Here is a 23,983-nt window from a genome sequence, read left to right on the forward strand (position 1 = left end):
TTCTCTCCCATCCACTTCACCTGGTCCTCCTCAACCCAGCATGCCACTTTCCTAGATTGTGATCTCCTACTCTCTGGTGACTGCATCCACAACTCTGTCCACATTAAACCCACCAACTACCAGTAGAACGTACATTTTGACAGCTGCCATACATTCCACATCGAAATGTCGTCACTCCCCGTCCCCCCTCTCCCCCGACAGCACAGCCTTGCGACCCAGGGATGGTGTATCTACAGTGACAAGAATTCCCTTTCCCAATATATTGAAGATCTAACCATGTCCTTCACAGACAGGTACTACTCGTCAGACCTAGTCCACATCCCCCCCCCCTAGAGCCAGCTACAGAAGTGTGACTCCTTTGTCACCCAGTACCATTTTGGATTGGAATGACTGAACCACATCCTTTGTCAGGGCTTTGATTATCCATCATCATACCCTGAAGTGAGGAACATCCTACCTAAGATCCTTCCCATCACTCCTAAAGTAGTGTTCCATCACACACACCAACATCCTAGTCCATTCCTGTGGTGCTCCCAGTCCCAACCCCTTCCCACAGGGATGAACAAACTAGGTGCAAGACCTGTCCAGTCCACCCACCCAGCACTTCCTATTCCAGTCCTGTCACAGGCTTGTCGTACCCCTTAAAGGCCTGGCCACCTGTGAAAGCAGCTATGTTGTTTACCATCTCGACTGCAACCATTGCACAGCTTTTTAGATTGGTATGACTACCAAACAGCTGCCCATCAGCTGCTCTCAAACTGTGGCCAGAAACAAAGTTGGCCACACTGTTGCACAACAAGCCGGATCCTACCCTCAACCCCCGCTCTTCCTGAAGTGCACAGATGGTAGTTACCCTTACAGTACATTCTCCACTTCCAAAATTATCCCAGACTCAACCTGCAGTAACCTGCTGCCTTCACACCTTCCACCCAACAATTTCTGCCCCCTTGCCCCATCACCATCTTCCCTCTCACATTCCCACATCCTTGTTGTGTGCCACTCTCTGCCAATGTACCTGTACACCCTTTCTCCTTTTCTGCTCCCCCCACCTTTTCTGCTCCCCATTCTTTTTATTTGCCCCTATCCTCCACACCCCACCTTCCAACACTAGGCCTGCAGTCTATAGTCCCTTTCCTTATATTGTTATTTTGTCTGTATTTTGCACTTACTCATTGTCTCTGTTTAAGTCAGTATCTTGTGCAGCATTCTTCAGGGAAACTGCATAAGGGAAATTTTTCCATATAGGTCATTTTTTGTTGTGTCCTAAAAGAATTGAGATATTTGGAGCATTCAAGTGATGAAAAATAACTTCATGGGAAAAGTTACTTCTGTTACAAGGAGAAAGTAATAATAAAAAACTAAATCTTTTCATACATTTCAATTTTATTTATTTATTATTTCATTTTACCAATGGCCTTGCCGCAGTGGTAACGCAGATTCCCGTCAGATCACCAAAGTTAAGCGTTGTCGGGCTGGGCAAGCTTTGGGGTGGGTGACCATCCGGTCTGCCGAGCGCTGTTGGCAAGCGGGATGCACTCAGCCCTTGTGAGGCAAACTGAGGAGCTACTTGATTAAGAAGTAGCAGCTCTGGTCTCGTAAACTGACATGGCCTGGAGAGCGGTGTGCTGACCCCATGCCCCTCTGTATCTGCATCCCATGATGCCCATGGGCTGAGGATGACAGGGCGACCAGTCAGCCATTGGACTTTGCAAGGCCTGTTCGGATGGAATTTAGTTAGTTGTTACTTCATTTAATCTGACCAGGCTAATGCCTTCAGGTCCTATTACATAGGACCTGGAAAATCGTCTAATTCTGTAAACCTAATCAATAATACAGTGAATTGGTAGTGTGTGTTAGCAAATTTTACTGCCTGTAAGATAGTACTGACAGAGAGAGTTCCTCAATGGTGTGATAGACTTTTTGAAACACTCTGTACAGTGATGTAAATTTAATGACATATTGCAGCTACAGGGTGTTTCAAACATGGCCCTCATTTGCAAGTAATTGACTTCTGTGGGGTGCTCAATAGCATTAAAAAGTTGTTTTGTAATCTGTGTAATGGGATAGAATAACAGCTTTATGTGCAGAAGGTTGGGGGTTCAGATCTCCTTTTATTGAAATGACTCTGATCATCATATTCAGTTAGATCATCATATTCAGTTTGTCACATAATTTTAATCACAGTATCACTTCTTTGTTCAATCTCATTTTTCTGCCTATCATTATTTCCCTTTGAATCTTTGTTCATGTGTTTTTAATTAAAATGTTTTGTATTAATTTCGATTTATTTGTTTATTCGTCTGCGTTATTGCTTTCATTATATGTATGTCTCATTTTGCTTGAATTTCATTTTACTTATGAACCCATCTTTCATTGAAGTTTTCATTTGCATAGTTTTGTCCATAATGTAATATGTATTGAGGTATGTTTTAAATGTTTGTACGATGATCACTGTGCAAAAAAAAATTGCACATCTGGTAACAAAAATACATTTTTCATGCCATATCACAAATATAAATAGATTTCTTCTTTTGTTTTTTAACTGATAGAATGGAATTTTCAAATAATTGAATATTATGATAAATATAATTAAATTCATATTCACAAAAATTCTGTTTGGAATAAGAATGATATAACAGGGTGTATATGACCCGGGAGATCCGGGAAAAACCCGGGAATTTTTTCGTCCGGGAGAAAACTCCCTCCCCCTCTCACGCCCACCCCGCTCCCTCCCCCTCTCACGCCCACACCGCTCCCTCCCCCTCTCACGCCCTTAGTTTTTTAGAATTCCAGAAACTTTTCCTTGTTTTACTTAAAAGTTCAATTTTTGTGATTTTGACTGGTAAGAACCAATACTCTAATGAAGAATATTAATGTATCCCACTTCTGCAGAATAATGTTGCAGCAAAAAAAAAAAAAAACATGAATGAGAGAAAAAATAACAAAAATAAAACATAAATTGCAAAGGAAATGCGTCATATACAACAACAAAACACAGTGCTCATACAAGGGTATGCCAAAGTATATCAAAGGCTATAGGAAGAATATGCAGTGCTTCCTAACAACAAATTGCCTCCAGTGAGCGTGACATGACAGCTGTTTACATTTGATTCATTCGAGCAGTTGCGGGTGGGCTCTTGCACATGCGCAGTTGAGTCGCCTATGAGTAGTACCTTCTCCCGCTTCTGGCTACAGATGTGTGGCTGGGCGCCACTATCTAAATTGCTCCGGTTCGGAAATATCGTAGACCCGGGGCTGATACATAGAGCAGTCAGAGTTGTAGTGGGAGGTGGGTAGTCTCCATTTGACCTGTGTTTACGTTTAGTGATTTTGCTGTTTCCTCTTTGTTTATTGCTCTCACATTAAATGAAAACAAAACGGATTTATGTGGCCGGGAGCTACCAAATGAATTAAAATACGTTCCCATAATTACGGAAGGCTAAAATATGTTGTTAGTTTCAGGTTTTATTTCTACATTTCTGACAGTCAAGCATTAATCACCTTGCAGAACGAAGTGTTTAATTTCACACTGTTTGCTAGTTTCAACTGTTCGCTACATTTCAAGTGCACGTTTTCCATCTTCTAGCTCATATGGCATTATGCAATAATAAAGAACTAAACATGAGATAATACAGTACTGGTACTCAAGAAAATTTACATCCAAAACTGGACATATAATTGCTCACTTTAAGCCAAATTATGCATTTCAATATGGTTCACGAAATTCCGATGCTCCTGACGTATCCTCTGATGCCTTGTTTCTTTTATGACATAGTGCAAGATCTTTTAATATTTTACACGTACGAACACGCGGGCTTCCTGTGTCATCGTAGCGGCACAGGCGCAGGTGCAGTGATGCCTGTTATTTGGTGCTCTCTGGCAACTGCTGAAATAAACCAATTTCTAACAGGTCACGAGAAAATACTGCGAATGGTGGCTTGAAAGTGTTACTTTCAAAGTAAATTTCCTTTTACGTAAGATGAACTATGTGCAAGAATGTACGATGAATTTCTTAAATCACAGAGTGTTTGACTCTCATTTAAAAATCAACTCTTTGAGTACAACCACCTAGAAGAATTTTGAGCCCAGAAGATCAGACATTTACGTCGTTATTAAAAATTTTACTGGCACATTTGTGTGATGTATCTTAGTGTAACAGGCGCAAAATGATCAGCTTATATGTGGAAGCTTAGCTTCTCTTGCAGCTTATTAATCTTAAAGATCAATATTATTTGTGAAAGGTTTGTTTTTCTTCTAGCAAAACTATGTATATTAATTTAAACCATTAACATTTCTTTTTGTGTGTTCGCGCTACTGAAGATTGATCTTGCTATTGGTTGACTACGTCACTTGTCCTATGCTGTCATCATTTGGCGAAGTCGCGTGACATGAGCTGTGACTAGTTTACAAAAGAGGGTCATAATCTCGATTTCATTGCTTTGGAAAGTAACATGCTGTGTTTGGTGGAATTCGAATTTATACCTCCATAACATGAAAAAATGCAGCGCACAGGTTGCTCCACATCAAAGGTCTTTCCAAAATGTGTTTTTTCCTCCTAGGTTTCGTTTTCTCAAGTGCTGGCAAATTCTACGTCTGTGTAGAAAACCATAAACATTCTAAGGATTGATAAGTTTTACAGTATCAAGGAAAAGTGTACTGTCATTTAACATGGAAAAAAATGTATTTTCATCCAGGAGAAAGTGTATTTTCAACCAGGAAATCCAGGAAAATCCGGGAAATTTTTTTCCTTGTCGACGTATACACTCGGTATAAAGAAAAATGAAACAAATTAAAAAGTTCATACGGTGATTAAAATGATGACAAAGGAATAGAAATAAAAAAATACATTTGAACTAGTTAATTGAACAAAAATAAAGTTTGTGCACCTTATGAGATTTCAACACACTTCATAAAGGTGAAACTATTATCCTATCCATTTAGTCACACAACCAGGCTGTATTATACAAGCATTTTAATGCCATTGAGTATCGCAAAAAATCTGAATTCATTTATTTTTATTTTTCAACAATTGCTTGCAAACAAGGGCCCAATGGCTACAGTGTGTGATGCCTGGGATCTTATCCTACATCACCGTATAGATAGTTTCAAAAAGTTGGTCCTGCGGGGGACCTCTCCTTGTTGGCTACACAAATGAAATTCATGTTTTCTAATGTTTCAAAGACAAATACCTGAAATTTTAAGGTCTCATTTCTTATGCTCACATCAGACTTTGACGTTGCCATGGTATGATGATTTGACCGCCTTGGTGATTCATATAGCCATATTATAGGTACAACCACAATAGAAGGATGTTTGTGGAGGCCCAGATAATCTTGGGGTTCCTGAAATGGGGCAGCAGTGTGCATAATTGACCTGACCTTGTAACATTTAGCCAACAGTGCTTTGATATGTTGGTACTATGAACTGCTACAAGCAAAGAGAAACTGTGCAGGCATTATTTTTCACTAGAGCATGTAGCTGTACTGTGTTGCTTAATAATGATGGAATCTTCTTAAAGAAAATAGTTTGGCATTTGGACCTCGAGCAAGGAGTATTCAGGACGAAGTCATGAAAAACAAAACTGGCATTCTAAAGGTTGGGGTTTTAAATGTTAGGTCACTTAATCAGAGAGGTGGGTTAGAAATTTAATAAGGGAAATAGATAAGCTGGCAATTATTGAAGAGTAGGGTTTATGGACAGATGAGTAAATGCAGAATTAAACAGGGGAAGTGAAGGAGTAGGCCTAATAATGAATAACAAAATAGGAATGTGTCTACTAACTCTACAACAGTGAAGAGATTGAACCAATGTGTGATAACATAAAATGTTTTCATAATTAAGAAAAAAACAAAATTTGACAGTAGACTGGAATTAAATAGTTAGAAAAGGAAGAGAAGGAAAAGTAATACGGGGACCATAGAATTCGGGAAAGTCACACCCCCAGCTCCCCCTCTACCGCCCCTTAGCTCCCCCTCTAACGCCCATCCCACCGCGCTCCCACCGCGCTCCCTCCCCCTTGAACGCCCACTCCCACCCCGCTCCCTCCCCCTTGAACGCCCACTCCCACCCCGCTCCCTCCCCCTTGAACCCCCACGCCCACCCCGCTCCCTCCCCCTTGAACCCCCACGCCCACCCCGCTCCCTCCCCCTTGAACCCCCACGCCCACCCCACTCCCTCCCCCTCTCACGCCCACCCCGCTCCCTCCCCCTCTCACGCCCACCCCGCTCCCTCCCCCTCTCACGCCCACCCCGCTCCCTCCCCCTCTCACGCCCACACCGCTCCCTCCCCCTCTCACGCCCACACCGCTCCCTCCCCCTCTCACGCCCACACCGCTCCCTCCCCCTCTCACGCCCACCCCACTCCCTCCCTCTCTCACGCCCACCCCGCTCGCCCCCCATCGAACATCACCTCACCCCACTCCCACCCCGATACCTCCCCCTCGAACGCCCACCCCACCCCGCTCCCTCCCCCTCTAACGCCCACCGCTCCCTCCCCCTCTAACGCCCACCGCTCCCTCCCCCTCTAACGCCCAGCCCGCTCCCCCCTCTAACGCCCACCGCTCCCTCCCCCTCTAACGCCCAGCCCGCTCCCCCCTCTAACGCCCACCGCTCCCTCCCCCTCTAACGCCCAGCCCGCTCCCCCCCTCTAACGCCCACCGCTCCCTCCCCCTCTAACGCCCAGCCCGCTCCCCCCCCCTCCCTAGCGCCCACCGCTCCCTCCCCCTCTAACGCCCAGCCCGCTCCCCCACCCCACAACGCTCCCACCCCGCTACCTCCCCCTTGAACGCCCACTCCCACCCCACTCCCACCCCGCTCCCTCCCTCTCTAACGACCACCCCATTAACTCCCCCTCTAATGCCCACCCCACCCCGCTACCTCCCCCTCTAATGCCCACCCCACCCCGGTACCTCCCCCTCTAATGCCCACCCCACCCCGCTACCTCCCCCTCTAATGCCCACCCCACCCCGCTACCTCCCCCTCTAATGCCCACCCCACCCCGCTACCTCCCCCTCTAATGCCCACCCCACCCCGCTACCTCCCCCTCTAATGCCCACCCCACCCCGCTACCTCCTCCTCTAATGCCCACCCCACCCCGCTACCTCCCCCTCTAATGCCCACCCCACCCCGCTACCTCCCCCTCTAATGCCCACCCCACCCCGCTACCTCCCCCTCTAATGCCCACCCCACCCCGCTACCTCCCCCTCTAATGCCCACCCCACCTCGCTACCTCCCCCTCTAATGCCCACCCCACCTCGCTACCTCCCCCTCTAATGCCCACCCCACCCCGCTACCTCCCCCTCTAATGCCCACCCCACCCCGCTACCTCCCCCTCTAATGCCCACCCCACCCCGCTACCTCCCCCTCTAATGCCCACCCCACCTCGCTACCTCCCCCTCTAATGCCCACCCCACCTCGCTACCTCCCCCTCTAATGCCCACCCCACCTCGCTACCTACCCCTCTAATGCCCACCCCACCTCGCTACCTCCCCCTCTAATGCCCACCCCACCTCGCTACCTCCCCCTCTAATGCCCACCCCACCCCGCTACCTCCCCCTCTAATGCCCACCCCACCTCGCTACCTCCCCCTCTAATGCCCACCCCACCTCGCTACCTCCCCCTCTAATGCCCACCCCACCCCGCTACCTCCCCCTCTAATGCCCACCCCACCCCGCTCCCTCCCCCTCTAACGCCCACCGCTCCCTCCCCCTCTAACGCCCAGCCCGCTCCCCCCCTCTAACGCCCACCGCTCCCTCCCCCTCTAACGCCCAGCCCGCTCCCCCCCTCTAACGCCCACCGCTCCCTCCCCCTCTAACGCCCAGCCCGCTCCCCCCCTCTAACGCCCACCGCTCCCTCCCCCTCTAACGCCCAGCCCGCTCCCCCACCCCACCGCGCTCCCACCCCGCTACCTCCCCCTTGAACGCCCACTCCCACCCCACTCCCACCCCGCTCCCTCCCTCTCTAACGCCCACCCCATTAACTCCCCCTCTAATGCCCACCCCACCCCGCTACCTCCCCCTCTAATGCCCACCCCACCCCGGTACCTCCCCCTCTAATGCCCACCCCACCCCGCTACCTCCCCCTCTAATGCCCACCCCACCCCGCTACCTCCCCCTCTAATGCCCACCCCACCTCGCTACCTCCCCCTCTAATGCCCACCCCACCTCGCTACCTCCCCCTCTAATGCCCACCCCACCTCGCTACCTCCCCCTCTAATGCCCACCCCACCTCGCTACCTCCCCCTCTAATGCCCACCCCACCTCGCTACCTCCCCCTCTAATGCCCACCCCACCCCGCTACCTCCCCCTCTAATGCCCACCCCACCCCGCTACCTGCCCCTCTAATGCCCACCCCACCCCGCTACCTCCCCCTCTAATGCCCACCCCGCCCCGCTACCTCCCCCTCTAATGCCCACCCCGCCCCGCTACCTCCCCCTCTAATGCCCACCCCGCCCCGCTACCTCCCCCTCTAATGCCCACCCCGCCCCGCTACCTCCCCCTCTAATGCCCACCCCGCCACCTCCCCCTCTAATACCCACCCCGCCCCGCTACCTCCCCCTCTAATGCCCACCCCGCCCCGCTACCTCCCCCTCTAATGCCCACCCCGCCCCGCTACCTCCCCCTCTAATGCCCACCCCGCCCCGCTACCTCCCCCTCTAATGCCCACCCCGCCCCGCTACCTCCCCCTCTAATGCCCACCCCGCCCCGCTACCTCCCCCTCTAATGCCCACCCCACCCCGCTACCTCCCCCGCGAACGCCCACCCCACCCCGCTACCTCCCCCACGAACGCCCACCCCACCCCGCTACCTCCCCCTCGAACGCCCACCCCACCCCACCCCGCTACCTCCACCTCGAACGCCCACCCCACCCCGCTACCTCCCCCTCGAACGCCCACCCCACCCCGCTACCTCCCCCTCGAACGCCCACCCCACCCCGCTACCTCCCCCTCGAACGCCCACCCCACCCCGCTACCTCCCCCTCGAACGCCCACCCCACCCCACCCCGCTACCTCCCCCTCGAACGCCCACCCCACCCCGCCACCTCCCCCTCGAACGCCCACACCACCCCGCCACCTCCCCCTCGATCGCCCACACCACCCCGCCACCTCCCCCTCGAACGCCCACACCACCCCGCCACCTCCCCCTCGAACGCCCACCGCACCCCGCCACCTCCCCCTCGAACGCCCACCGCACCCCGCCACCTCCCCCTCGAACGCCCACCCCACCCCACCCCGCCACCTCCCCCTCGAACGCCCACCCCACCCCACCCCGCCACCTCCCCCTCGAACGCCCACCCCACCCCACCCCGCCACCTCCCCCTCGAACGCCCACCCCACCCCACCCCGCCACCTCCCCCTCGAACGCCCACCCCACCCCGCCACCTCCCCCTCGAACGCCCACCCCACCCCGCCACCTCCCCCTCGAACGCCCACCCCACCCCGCCACCTCCCCCTCGAACGCCCTCCCCACCCCGCCACCTCCCCCTCGAACGCCCTCCCCACCCCGCCACCTCCCCCTCGAACGCCCACCCCACCCCGCTACCTCCCCCTCGAACGCCCACCCCACCCCGCTACCTCCCCCTCGAACGCCCACCCCACCCCGCTACCCCCCCCTCGAACGCCGACCCTACCCCGCTACCCCCCCTGGAACGCCCACCCCACCCCACCCCACCCCGCCACCTCCCCCTCGAACGCCCACCCCACCCCGCCACCTCCCCCTCGAACGCCCTCCCCACCCCGCCACCTCCCCCTCGAACGCCCTCCCCACCCCGCCACCTCCCCCTCGAACGCCCTCCCCACCCCGCCACCTCCCCCTCGAACGCCCACCCCACCCCGCCACCTCCCCCTCGAACGCCCTCCCCACCCCGCCACCTCCCCCTCGAACGCCCTCCCCACCCCGCCACCTCCCCCTCGAACGCCCACCCCACCCCGCCACCTCCCCCTCGAACGCCCACCCAACCCCGCCACCTCCCCCTCGAACGCCCACCGCACCCCGCCACCTCCCCCTCGAACGCCCACCGCACCCCGCCACCTCCCCCTCGAACGCCCACCGCACCCCGCCACCTCCCCCTCGAACGCCCACCCCACCCCACCCCGCCACCTCCCCCTCGAACGCCCACCCCACCCCACTCCGCCACCTCCCCCTCGAACGCCCACACCACCCCACCCCGCCACCTCCCCCTCGAACGCCCACACCACCCCACCCCGCCACCTCCCCCTCGAACGCCCATCCCACCCCACCCCGCCACCTCCCCCTCGAACGCCCACCCCACCCCGCCACCTCCCCCTCGAACGCCCACCCCACCCCACCCCGCCACCTCCCCCTCGAACGCCCACCCCACCCCGCCACCTCCGCCTCGAACGCCCTTCCCACCCCGCGACCTCCCCCTCGAACGCCCACCCCACCCCGCTACCTCCCCCTCGAACGCCCACCCCACCCCGCTACCCCCCCCTCGAACGCCGACCCTACCCCGCTACCCCCCCCTGGAACGCCCACCCCACCCCACCCCACCCCGCTACCTCCCCCTCGAACGCCCACCCCACCCCACCCCGCTACCTCCCCCTCGAACGCCCACCCCACCCCACCCCGCTACCTCCCCCTCGAACGCCCACCCCACCCCACCCCGCTACCTCCCCCTCGAACGCCCACCCCACCCCACCCCGCTACCTCCCCCTCGAACGCCCACCCCACCCCACCCCGCTACCTCCCCCTCTAACGCCCTCCCCACCCCGCCACCTCCCCCTCGAACGCCCACCCCACCCCACCCCGCTACCTCCCCCTCGAACGCCCACCCCACCCCACCCCACCCCGCTACCTCCCCCTCGAACGCCCACCCCACCCCACCCCGCTACCTCCCCCTCGAACGCCCACCCCACCCCACCCCGCTACCTCCCCCTCGAACGCCCACCCCACCCCACCCCGCTACCTCCCCCTCTAACGCCCTCCCCACCCCGCCACCTCCCCCTCGAACGCCCACCCCACGCCGCCACCTCCCCCTCGAACGCCCACCCGACCCCCGCACTACCTCTCACACTCCCACCCCCCACTACGCCTCACTCTCCCACCCCCCACCACGCTTCACTCTCCCACCCCCCACCACGCCTCACTCTCCCGCCCCCCACTACGCCTCACTCTCCCGCCCCCCACTACACCTCACTCTTCCGCCCCCCACTACGCCTCACTCTCCCACCCCCCACTACACCTCACTCTCCCCCCCACACTACCCCTCAAACTCCACTCACCCCCTCCACAACAACCCGCTCCCATAACCCCTCCCCTTGCACACACACACACACACACACACACACACACACACACACACACACACACACTCCCCCCCCCCTCTGCGGCCTCTCTCCTCTCACCCTCTCACCCTCTCACCCCCTCCCCCCTTCCCTCTCTCTCCCCCCCTCCCCCCTCCCCCCTTCCCTCTCTCCCTCCTCTCTTCCCTCTCTTTCTCTCCCCCCTGCCCCCCCTCTCTCTGCCCCCTCCCCCTCTCCCCTCCCCCCTCTCTCCCCCGTCTCTCTCCCCCCTCTCCCACTTCCTCACCCCCTCAAACCCAGAACCTCTCACAGAAGAACCCCAAATGTGCCCCACCTGTGACAGGATAATTCCCGGGACTGGATCAGACTCTGAATGTGGCTCTCCAGCTGGGATACGACTTCCTAAAATGCCTTGGTGCACGGCCAACACATCATGGCACAGTGTTACACCGCCCGGGTTATCTGGATACTTCCCACTAACACCAACCTATCCGAACTCCGGAGATGGGAACTTGGCCTTCAATATATCCTCTCTTCCTGTTATCCACCAGGCCTCAATCTCTGCTAATTTGAAGTTGCCGCCACTCATACCTCACCTTTCATTCAACAACATCTTTGCCTCTGCACTTCCACCTCGACTGACATCACTGCCCAAACTCTTTGCCTTTAAATATGTGTGTGTGTGTGTGTGTGTGTGTGTGTGTGTGTGTGTGTGTGTGTGTGCACGCGCGCTCGCGGACGTGTATACATGTCCTTTTTTTCCCCCTAAATTAAATCTTTCCACTCTCTGAACTGGAATGACTCCTTACCCTCTCCCTTAAAACCCACATCCTTCCATCTTTCCTTTTCCTTCCATCTTTCCTGACGAAGCAACCGTTGGTTGCAAAAGCTTGAATTTTGTGTGTTTGTTTGTGTGTGTATCGATCTGCCAGCACTTTCATTTGGTAAGGCACATCATCTTTGTTTTTAGATATAAATTATATGTTCATTTCTTTTTATGTTGTTACAAAAAATAGACATAGCAAGAACTTGACACTATTGACATCTTCTTCGTCCTTCTGGCTGCCGACTTGATTGGAAATGTGTCCAGCACATTAACTGTTTTCTCGAATGTGAAGACTGCCCTCGCTGCCAATTTCTTCCCGTGCCGCTTATGATTCAGAATAGACTAACATCGTTTGTGGTCACATGTGAATAATCCAAAGTAAATAACAGAAGATTATAAGTCACACTTTCATTCAAATAGGAATTTGACTTATATTGTTGCTGCGGGAAAGACCAGTAATGATAAGATTGAATATTTTGTATCACTGGTAGGGAGGGTACATTTCCAAGACAATTAGACACGTGTTTATTGATGAGACTTGTTGTATACGACCTAAAATCCTCTCCTTAAATTATATGTGCAAGTAATTCTTTGTTTAGAATTGTGGTCAGCTGTCTATGACCAGTTTCCTGTAAGTTTCTAGAATGACTCCTGTGTTTTGTGAAGCCCATCAGAGAAGGTAGAATATTCAGTCACCTTTCAGGTATGCATTGGGGAAAGTATTATTTCTGCTTCTGGTATTTCAGCTGAAAACCTTAGTCATCTTCAAGATTGTCTGCTAGCAAAATTTAAACCACTTCACTCAATACTGTAGAATAAGCATGCATGTGTCAGAGAAATTGGTAAAAAAAGTATCACTCCTAGATAAAAATTTATGCTTGTAAAACTAAAATAAAGGAAGTGCTGAGTCAGCAAATCCACAGTGCCTTAAAATTAATGTGATTTATTGTTAAAATAGATTTCCTGTGCTGGGCTGCCCAGACAGTGAAGACTCTGAACAATTATTTCTCTGAGAGTGCAGACATGAAACGAGTGTTCCACAATTTGTCAAGCTGAAAACCATTTGTCAAGCTGAAAAGCCTTATCTTGGTTAAGCACATTGTCTGCTAATTGTGTTTGCTTCCATAGCTTCCTTGATCAGCGAGTCTCAGTATGATGAGGCTGTCACGAATACCTTGACCTTTCCATAATCCATGGAGTGGCCTGGGGAATACAGTTTTCAGGATCCAAGCCTCATCCTGTTGGGATTTAGTGGTTAAGGCAGCTGTGTAAAAACAACTATCACACAGCCTACTCAACCAAGATTAGGATTTCCAGCTTGACAAATCATGGGAACCACACTGATCTCAGAGGAATTATTGTTCAGAGTCTTCACTGTCTGGCATCCCAGCACGGCATCACTAGTAATAATAATTGAACATGTGATTTGTCAGCTGTGGATTTGCTGACTTAGCACTTGCTTTGTTATATGCTTAAACACACAAAGTTTAATCTGTGATTGACACACACACACACACACACACACACACACACACACACACACACACACACACACACACACAATTTACTGCACAGCATTGTATCAAGTGATTTACATTAGGCTAGCAGCTCAACTGAAGATGAAATTTTCACTCTGCAGCAGAGTGTGCACTGATATGAAACTTCCTGACAGATTAAAACTGTATGCTGGACTGAGACTCTAACTCGGAACCTTTGCCTTTCACAGGCAAGTGCTCTACTATCTGAGCTACCTAAGCATGACTCATGCCCTGTCCTCACAGCTTTACTTCTGGTCTCCTACCTTCCAAACTCCACAGAAGCTCTCGAAGCCGTGCTTGGGTGGCACAGAAGGTAGAGCACTTGCCCGCGAAAGGCTAAGGTCCTGAGTTCGAGTCTCAGCCTGGCACACAGTTTTAATCTGTAAGGAAGTTTCACGCCTGAAGATGGCTGTAAGGTTATCAGCTGAAATACCACAAGAAGAAATAATACTATCCAAGATGTATGTCCAAAACTGAATAAGTAGAATGCCTGTGTAAATACTTTGCTGTCTGGCTCTGTGAACTGCTACACCTCACATGTACATCTGCAAGGTCCAGCAGATAAATAAGTATCTTATCGAAGAATGGGGGAGGGAGGGAGGGAGAGAGAGAGAGAGAGAGAGAGAGAGAGAGAGAGAGAGAGAGCAAAGGGTGTAAAATAATGTCTGTACTGTAATCTGCTTCACTCATTTACAGGTTGCAGAAGCTAGTAAGAAAGTGTGGACAAGTGGCTGCATAGAAATTGTGCGTTCCTGGGCAGAAAGAAATTTATACACCATCGCAGGCATTGCCTTGGGCATAGCTTTATCCCAGGTTGGTATTACGCTAATTAAGTGTTCTGAATCTGTTTGATTCAAGAACAGTATATTGTTCAAGACTACATGGAGTTTCTTAGTTGCCTGTCTTTCCCATTTTGCCAGTGAGAGCAGTCTACTACTACTACTACTACTACTACTACTACTATTACTACTGTTATCTGTCCCTATTCAGTTCTGGAATGTCCTCTTCATAAATGGCAATTTATCAAGTGTGGAAGTCATTTCCAGTTTCTTCTTCTGCTTTTATAATGCAAGTTAAAAAGAATAATGCAGTATAGTATAAATCACTGAAATACAAATAAATGAATTTAATACAATGAGTCTACATTGATAGTCTGTCATTTAAGTCCATTTGATGATGAGTGAAATCCAGGTTGTAAAGACAGACAGCAAATGGAATATAATGTCTGAACAGACGAGGAGACATATTTTCTATCAGTTTTGAATCTGCAGAAACTACAAGTTGTATATAGGTAATAGTTCTATTTCTGTTAAACTTACATGTAAAACGAAAGTGGTGAGTTGAAGTTTAACTGCACCAGACGACAGTCTGAAAATTGAAATATAAGTAGGAGGAGGTAGGCTTTGGTTTATTTTGGAATATGTTATACAATGAAAATAAATCTTTGCAAGCATACTAGCATTGATTTTGTGCAGTGTATGTAAGTCTAATTCCAGGAAATGATGAAAGCAAAAGGAAATAGAAATGCTTGTGGCACTATTTTTGGCAGAATTGGCAAGATGTAGCTTAAGCTTGATTATATGTTTAATAATGGAAACAACCATGATCCTTCAACTGAAGATTTATGACATAGGCATGATTTTCAGCTTTGCCTTTTATTATAACCCTCCATGAATGTCTGCATGCTTAAAGGCACCATAAATTACAGGTAACAAAAAATACTACATAGTTAGTACAAGTGCATCACTACCAAAAATGGCTTCCAAACAAACAGGCAACATTTTTCAGGCAATATAGAAAGTATGACAAGATGGGCTCACAAGTTCTATATTGGCATGATTGCTTCAAAAGGCCTTATTTCAGTTCATACGTAATGGTGTTGTTGACAGATTAATCCTAAACTCACTTTCTTCCTCCAGATCTGTGTTGTAAAATGTCATCAGTTTTAAACTGTGGCCACATCACGCACTTCAGTAACTGTTGAATCACAATTTAAGATTTCAGTAATTACTCAGTGAACACTTGAAAGCACAAAAATTGGCTGGCAGAAATTGCAGCGAGAGTTAGCCCGGTACAGCACTGGTGTGAATGAAATGCAACAAGGCATATTTTCTACATATGTTAGAAACATTCAGATGAGAGTTCAGCCATTTGTTGTTTTTGAAGTCCTCCAGTGTCTTATACAGGTTGCGGCAGCATTCATAGCGTAATTTGACTTGCGTAATACAATGACGTACTGCAGGAATGCGCACCAGTTCGTCCCGCATTCGTGTACTAATGAGCTGGCTTTTCGAGTGTGACAGTGATACGGAGCGGCGAAGTGCACAGCATCGTGCCTTTGCTGTTGAAAGTCATTTCAAGAATAACAACTCTGTTATTGTTATCCAGCGTCTATTTCGGCAACATTTCAACTTGGGACATCACGGGAAAGTTCCTGATGGGCGGACCATTGTGAGGTGGGTACGTGCATTTCAAACAACAGGTTCTGTTTGCAATGACAAACCGGGAAGAAATTAAAGAACTGTGTGGACACCAGAAGCTGTGAGAAGAGTTAGTGCTGTACTATAGTGTAGCACAAAAAATCTGCTTGTCATCATGTGCAAACTGTGCGTATGTCAGGAAAATATTGCACAAAGATCTCCATTTGTACCCATATAAGCTGCAGATTGTTCAGGAAATTAGGCCTCACGGTTAGGTTTCATGCAAAACATCCTGCTTAACCAGGCGTGATCTCCTTTGCCAAAATGTTGCACACCATCCTGATGTCAGATGAAGCTCATTTCAAGTTATGTGGTTCAGTGAATAAACTGAATATGCATTATTGGAGTGATGTAAACCCGAATGAGCACATCATGCCCTTCCACAGTTCTGGTGTCGCAGTGTGGTGTGGAGTTGCTTCCTTTGGGATTATTGGCCCTTACTTCTTTGAGGATGACAGCGGTGTAGCTGTAACTGTCACCAGTGAACGCTACGTAAAGGTGCTGCAAGACTTCATTCTTTCCCAGTTAGGTATGGTCAATGTAGATGTGGAACAGTTATGGTTTCAACTAGATGGAGCAACCTTGCATACAGCCAGAATTTGCATGGCTCTTTTGCGACAGACACTTCCCGGTAGAGTAATTTCCCATTTTTGGTGACATTTTTCTGGCAGAAAATGCAGTGCAGTTTTGGTTACAAATCAGAGAGTCACTTCTGATGAAAAATGATCCTTAAATTTACTAACTGTATTAGATATATGTGAGAATTATTCATATAGTTTCATTGATATTACATAGTGCCAGATGGACATTCTGCTGCAGTGAATGAAGTCTGTACACCTACTATTCGATAATAAACAATGACAGTGTACAAGGGAGGTCAAATATGTGTACCACATTGCTTTCTGTCATGTCACATTATTCATTTGCCTTGCCTCATCGTTAGCAGATTATTTGTAACCACTTTGATGGTATCAGAGCCTGGGACACTGTATGGTATTCCTGAGCTCATTGTGGAACATTGGATAAAATGTTATCGAGATATTGGAGAATCTAATAAGCATGCATGAACTGGGCTTCTGTGTTTAACAACACCCATCGAGGATAATGAACTTGTCAACATGTCATGGTAAAACCCTTTTTTAAACCTGGTGCAGTTAAAAAGTACTGATAAATTTTCGAGCTCATTGGATACAGATTGCCACCAGGTTTGGCTCTTTGGACTACTCAGAAAACATTCAGGCATCAAGCACCAGCTAATGACTCTTCCATTTAGCGCTTGCCAAATTTACTTGTCAATGTTGACTGGCAGAATGTGATATTTTCTGACAAATTGGTACTGTTGTAGGTGAATTGTGGTCCAGTATCAGGTACAGGCCACAAGGAACCCATTTCAACCCAAATGCATCCATGAATCGTCTCACTCAGGGCATGTGTCTGTGTTAGTTTGGGGAAGGATGTTTTCTCATAGAATGCTTCACAAGATAAGATGGTTAACATGGTGCTGCCCAGTATACCTATATTATTAGTAATATCGTGGTCCCATCAGAGTGACATCTAATTCCTGAAGGAGTAATCTGTTTCTCGCAGGATCGGTCTCTCATATCATCAATTGTGCAGTGGTGGTTTACAGAGCAAAATAAGATCTCTTTTTCAGTTGGCCTCATTCTGCACCAGATCTAAATCCTATTGAAAGCCTGTGGGCAGAGGCAAAATGGACAAACCGAGAAAACTGCCCTGATCCCTGTGCCAAGAAACAGTGATCATCTTGAAACATTACCTGAACTGCCTGGGACGAGGTGGCATAAAATGATTTATTAGCCACCTCATAGACCCTCTTCCTCACAGATTGCAGGCAGTCATTGAGCTAAAGGTCTTTGGATGGTTTATTACATGGTAAAGAAGCCACATGCTGTGCTCTTTTGAGGGCCAAAAACATCTTAATAAGAACTGTAAACTGTTTGTGCTATTAATTCTGTGATTTCTACAAATTAAACAAATTAATGGAGTAGTGAAAAAAAGGGCATCGCACCAAGCTAGGTACAAACCAAACCAAGTTGCCTACTATACCACCAAGTTTGTCACTGAGCTATGAATGCATTATGTCACTGCTGCCGACAGTTAGATACTACTTACCACTCTTGACTCCATACTGTGAAATGAAGTGCCTTCCCTGGGTCTGCAATGCTCCTAATGCATGTTTTTAGAGGGTGTGTCTTTGGACTAAGGCTTAAAGAGGTGTTAATCTTGTCACTTCACTCACAATTACAAGTGTACATTACCTTTATGGGCAGATATGTACACACTGTAATGGGATCAGATTCTGTGTAACATGAAGTATAATTCAAGTATCAGTCACAGCCATTTTCTGTGCTATTGAGTGTACCATAGTGATAGCAGTATTGTTCCTAAAATTTCCAACTTTTTAGTCATCGAAGAGAGGACAAAAGTGTGTGTTGACTAGACTTCAGCAATGGAAGACACATTGAATTGATAGAATTTTGTCATTGACTTGTTTCATGGCAGGTGGTAATTCTGTGTAGTTCATAAAGTGGAATCGTATCTTCTGTTCATAATCTCTCTCTCTCTCTCTCTCTCTCTCTCTCTCTCTCTCTCTCTCTCTCTCTGATAAGTTGGATTAGTGTGTAGTTATTAAAAGTAGATATGTAGTTATGATTGAAAATGTATTTAGGCAAGAGTATTGCAAGTTATTATACACAGGAAGAAGTTATATGCAGGTACTATAACCAGTTTGGTTGCATAATTGATAGTGTAGAATGACAGTGTAGAGATGTGATAGCTTATGTGTGTGATATATACTTATTGTTTCAAATTTTTTCATATACAGCTGTTTGTTATATACCTGGCAAAAACATTGGAAGGACAGATAGAAATGCAGAAATCTCAGTGGAATACATGAAATATTGCCTACCGCCTCGGATGAAATATTCGGTAGGTATATCTCTGTTATAAAAAACCAAAAATCTATTTACAAGGACCATTTATGCCGGCCATAAAACTTTGCCTGTGTAACTGTGTGGACAATACTGGAAGAAGTTAATTACCATAGCGTATGCTGTGTGCTTCTTCTGAAAAGTGAAAAATAATAGTAAGCTTGTAAATATGATGATCTGTTTTGTGTATAGACTAAACTGTTTCAAGCTTGTAAAATTTCAAGTATTATGTTTGCATTGAAAAGCATTGTATTATTAATAAGCACATAAACCGATTGAAGAATCCTTGTTAACAAAGTTTGAAACAGTGACTTGACTGAATCCAGTCTAGCAAAACTTGAGATTTGCATGACTAAGATTAGTTGTTTACAAGATAGTGCACACAAAGAAAGGAAAGAAGAATGAAACGAGAGGATCACAAGAAATTTCCAATATTGAATTTTTTTAAGAGAAAGGGTGTGTGTTTGCTTGTGTTTATGGGACGGAAAGGAAAACTAAGTCTTATTATTTTACTACTAGAAATGCACAGAAGATAAAACGTCCTTGTGATTGACCCATAGGGGAAAAGTATGAAATGGTGGAACTTCTTTATCTCCTATAGCAAGACATACTGCCCTGTTAAACTCAAAAGTTAACTACAGAATGTGCCTCTAACCCAGATTCTTTAGTGTTTCAGAAATAGCCACCTAATGTTTCTGACAGCTGGATGATTATTCAATATTTTGTTGAGACTCAGACAGTTTGTCTTATTGACGGAACATTTTTTTTTAAACTCTGTCTATACCATTTTGTTGAATGGCTTCACAAATGTAAGAACTTCAGTATACCATGAAATGTATTATATTTGCACATTTTGTATGTCAAGAAACTATCAGTCTTCCTGAAAAATGTTGTATCCTTGCAAATGGAAGATGAAGATAGTCAGTATGAAAGTGAGGAAGTCAGTTTAAATTGTGTGATTTTGAAATTTTTTGCTTTAAGTGGCAGTTGTTTAGAATCTCAGTACATTTTACTTGTTTTATTCATGTCTGAAGAAAGAATCTGTATCCTGATAATGTTGAAGTTGCTGATTGTGAAGAACTGTTTTCGAGAACTATGCTCTTAAACAGTTACATAGGTTTTAGGCACTGACTTTAAGAATCATGTTCTGTAGAATCTCAACTATGTTGCAATTAATTTTTAAAATTAAATAGATCTATTTTTGAAAACTTGTAACTGCTGTGGATAAAATTTCATGTGTTTTGAAGCATTTCAGTATGTTTTTGCTTTACTACATATAAAAGAATACAAAAATTAAAAATACAAACTCTGTGATCTGCAGCCACTTTTTGTAATATATTTTTAAACTTTTATCCAAATCATTCCTATTCATTGAATATTATGGAGTGTCAGTTATTGCAAGTCTTGCATTTTCTGTTGGAGACTTCAATTTAAATTACTATTAAAATTGTTTGTTTTGATAAGAACAACCAGCTTTACTAAAGGGTTATATTGTTTTCCTATTGCTGTTTAATTGTGGTAATGTACAAATATTGCTTGACTTATTCTCATAATAGATGACTTTCCCCCCTCAGTAGTTCATTTCAAAAGTTGTCTGGCTGAATGACTCACTTTAAGTATCAGCATTCTCATCAAAAACCCTCAAAAATTTAATGTTAGTTTCACATAAATTAGAAAAAAGTGATAGTTCCTTAAGTCCCACACTGCAGAAATATTAATAACAGTACAGTATTACACTAAATGAAGTATCTACTTGTACTTTCTCTTTGTCTGAAAGTGAATATCTTCTCCCTACCTGTCTTTCTCTGGTTTCTACTGTGAATTATTTCAAATTTTTTTTTTACATTGAAATATTGTCTTTTTTTGTTCTTCATTATAGGTTACCATGTCATCAATAAAACATTAATTTCTTAATTGGAATATCGTCAAATAGTTTACTGCTGTGAAATGTGTAATACTTTGCCATTCTGATAAAGGCATGTGCATTTTCAAGTTGTCAAGGAACCAGCAATCTGGCTGGAGGCTTTTCACTGCAAATTTTCAAAATTTTTTAAGATCCTTGGGAAATCATTGACTGTTGGCTTGTTACTATAAAAATGATACATATTACGTGGTAAAAGCATTTGAAGTCAAAATTAACTTTCCCCTTTAAATGTTGTCATTTTTGTACATTACTGCAACAATATGTGTTCGTAAATAAATTCTGATTAATTTACAGAATATTTTACTAGTTTCACTCTTAACATTCCAGTAGATAGCTTCAAGTCTCAAAAGTATTAAAACTTTCACTGTTGAGTTTGAAAACAGTCTGCTACAAAAAGTGCACAAATTCAAACATCACTAAGCAGTTATAGTAATTTCTGCACTACTCCAACTGTAGTATTAGTCTTCAAACAACATTTCAACTAACAGCTGTTAGGGTAATAATCCCTCATGTGTCGATCTTATGTTTCACCGCTTGTTTCCATAACTAACAGATTTAAGTTTCTGAACACTTCAAATTGATCTTTTTTCTGTATTATCTGAAACACATTTTTAAGGGTCCATATTATCTGAAACACATAGGGTGATTTCTCTCTTGCAGTTCATTCTGGCTATGTCTCAGCTCAATGTTGCAATAGAGACGATTCACCCGATATATTTCCCTCCCTCCCACCCCCTCTCCCCTCTCACCTCCCGCATCAGAATTATAAGAAAAATAAGGGGTCTGAAAATGGAGGAGGAAACAAACTTAGACTTTTTGGAAGCAGATTTATTTTTAACGAGATGCTTTAAAGACAAACAGCAATTACAGAGGAGTAGTGGTAATTTTAGGACAGTCATGTACAAAATATAATGAATTAGGTACTAAATATATTGTAAATTTCTCCCCTTTTTCGGGTAAAGAATTTTGTTCACTTTGATCCCTTTAAAAAAAAAAAAAAACAACTTTCATTTGACAGCTCCTTGTTTGTGAATAAGATAGATTGCTATTCACCATATAGAGGTGGTGTTGAGTCACAGAGAGGCACAATAAAGATTGCTACAAAAGTGAGTGTTTGCCCAAAAGTGCTTTGTCTAACATAGAAAACGCATACACATCCACACACACATGACCACTGTCTCTGGACATCAGGTCTGACCTTGATGGCTAGAGACAGTGGTATATATATATGTGTGTGTGTGTGTGTGTGTGTGTGTGTGTGTGTGTGTGTGTGTGTGTGTGTCTTCAAAGTAGAAGTAAGCCTTTTGGCCAGAAGCTCACTTTTAACTTTTATATAAGTCTTTCTGTTGTGTCTGTCTATGACTCAAGATATCTTCTGTATGGTGAGTAGCAGTCTGCCCTTTTCATAATATTGTATTTTTTACATTGTTGAACTCCTTATTTGTGGAACATTTGATACTGTAATTGTTGTTAGCAGTTCTCTTACTAAAGTTTCACTCTATTTCTGTTGGGGTGTTTGCTCATGCTTGAAATTGGTCAGCATTCTGTAGGACTGTTCTGCATTTATGAAATCTGATCATTCAGAATCACACTGACTGCTTTGTAACTTTGTACAATTACCTACTTAGAGACATTATTATATGTAAGATGTCTTTGCCCACCAATGAAGAGTGCAATATATCTTCCTTCTGGTCTTCTCCAAATCAATTTTTATTTTGATGCTTTGCTATATTTTGTGATTTAAAATAAATTTCCCTTCAAGTTACTTGGTCTATGAACCATCTAGTGCTTGCAGGAGATGAGAAGACTGGTGGTTGGAGTCAAAAGCAGCTCTGATATTTTGTTATTTGTGTTTGTGTGTGTGTGTGTGTGTGTGTGTGTGTGTGTGTGTGTGTGTGTGTGTGTGTGTGTTTGTTTGTTTGTTTGTTTCACATTAACACTGAGGCAGTTTGAAACGGCAGTACTTTGTGAAGCTCCAATGAGATTTGCTCCATTGAGAGAAGTGCCGCACATCTACTGCCATGGAACTGAAGTGCTTGGTTCAACCCTGCCTGAACATAAGTTTCTGTTTCCACTTCCGACATACACCACTCTAAATAAGGCAGTTGGACACACCCAACACTAGTCTTTCCCACACTTGAGGTTCCTAACACACAACTTGAGCACTAAGTTGACATCATGAGGTCGAATTCTTAAACTTAGTTTTCCATGGAGAGTTCAAAATACATACAATTTGCCTCTTACTGCTGTATTCTAATTTCACAATGATGCAGTTGCAATATATACAGATTTCTAAATTAAATTAGAATGTTTATTGCTAACTACTGTGAACATTCCCAAAACATTCTCATATTTGACTTGTAGAAAATAACACTGGTTCAGCCCAAACTTGGTTGTTCCCAAGTTCTAATTTTTCACATACTGAGTATCATATTTGTTAGTACTTACAAAGTGATGATTATGAGCTCAATAAATAATTTTATTTTTATTTATAGTTGTAGTAAAAACTTTTTGCAAGTTTTGTAGATGTGATAACACTCATCTCTTGATGATATTTTATAAAAATATACAAGTACAGTGCAACAGGATACTGATAAGCACAAACAATATCTGTTGAAATATTCTTGGCTCTGTAAAGCCCTTGGCATTTTTGTTGTAAATTAACATTCCTTATTAGTTGGTACTATTACAAGTAGCTTTGTGCCAAATTTTATGCATCAAATATTTGTAAGAATAATCATTTTTGGTACAATAAAGGAACTTTTGAAAATGTTGTGTAGTTATTTCCAGAATGTGCCACTCATGTTATTCCACCATGATATTTCATGGCATTTTTCTGAGATTTTGTCTCATTGGTGACTTTGTTACCTATAGGCAAGAACTTTCGTCAATGTAAATGAGTACCATTTATGCTGTGGCAGGAGCAACAGAGCAATGAACACCAATGAAAGTATTCATTTATGAGGGAGTTTGGTTATGCATAAATGTTACAAAGATTTACTTCC

At 46.2% G+C, this 23,983-nt stretch overlaps 1 protein-coding gene across 1 annotated transcript in view; it reads left to right on the plus strand.

Moving 5' to 3' along the window:
* The window catches only part of LOC126354202 (tetraspanin-33-like), a 68,772-nt gene extending 45,024 nt beyond the window's left edge, over positions 1-23,748 (plus strand). The window contains exons 6-7 of the mRNA XM_050003659.1: positions 14,320-14,436; positions 18,949-23,748. Of these exons, the coding sequence (XP_049859616.1) occupies positions 14,320-14,436; positions 18,949-19,020 (189 nt within the window). The 3' untranslated portion in view covers positions 19,021-23,748. The remainder of the gene's footprint in view (positions 1-14,319; positions 14,437-18,948) is intronic.
* Positions 23,749-23,983: the final 235 nt, after the last annotated feature.

The sequence above is a fragment of the Schistocerca gregaria genome, chromosome 3 (assembly GCF_023897955.1).
Source record: "Schistocerca gregaria isolate iqSchGreg1 chromosome 3, iqSchGreg1.2, whole genome shotgun sequence".
In the NCBI taxonomy this organism is placed as follows: Eukaryota; Metazoa; Arthropoda; class Insecta; order Orthoptera; family Acrididae; genus Schistocerca; species Schistocerca gregaria.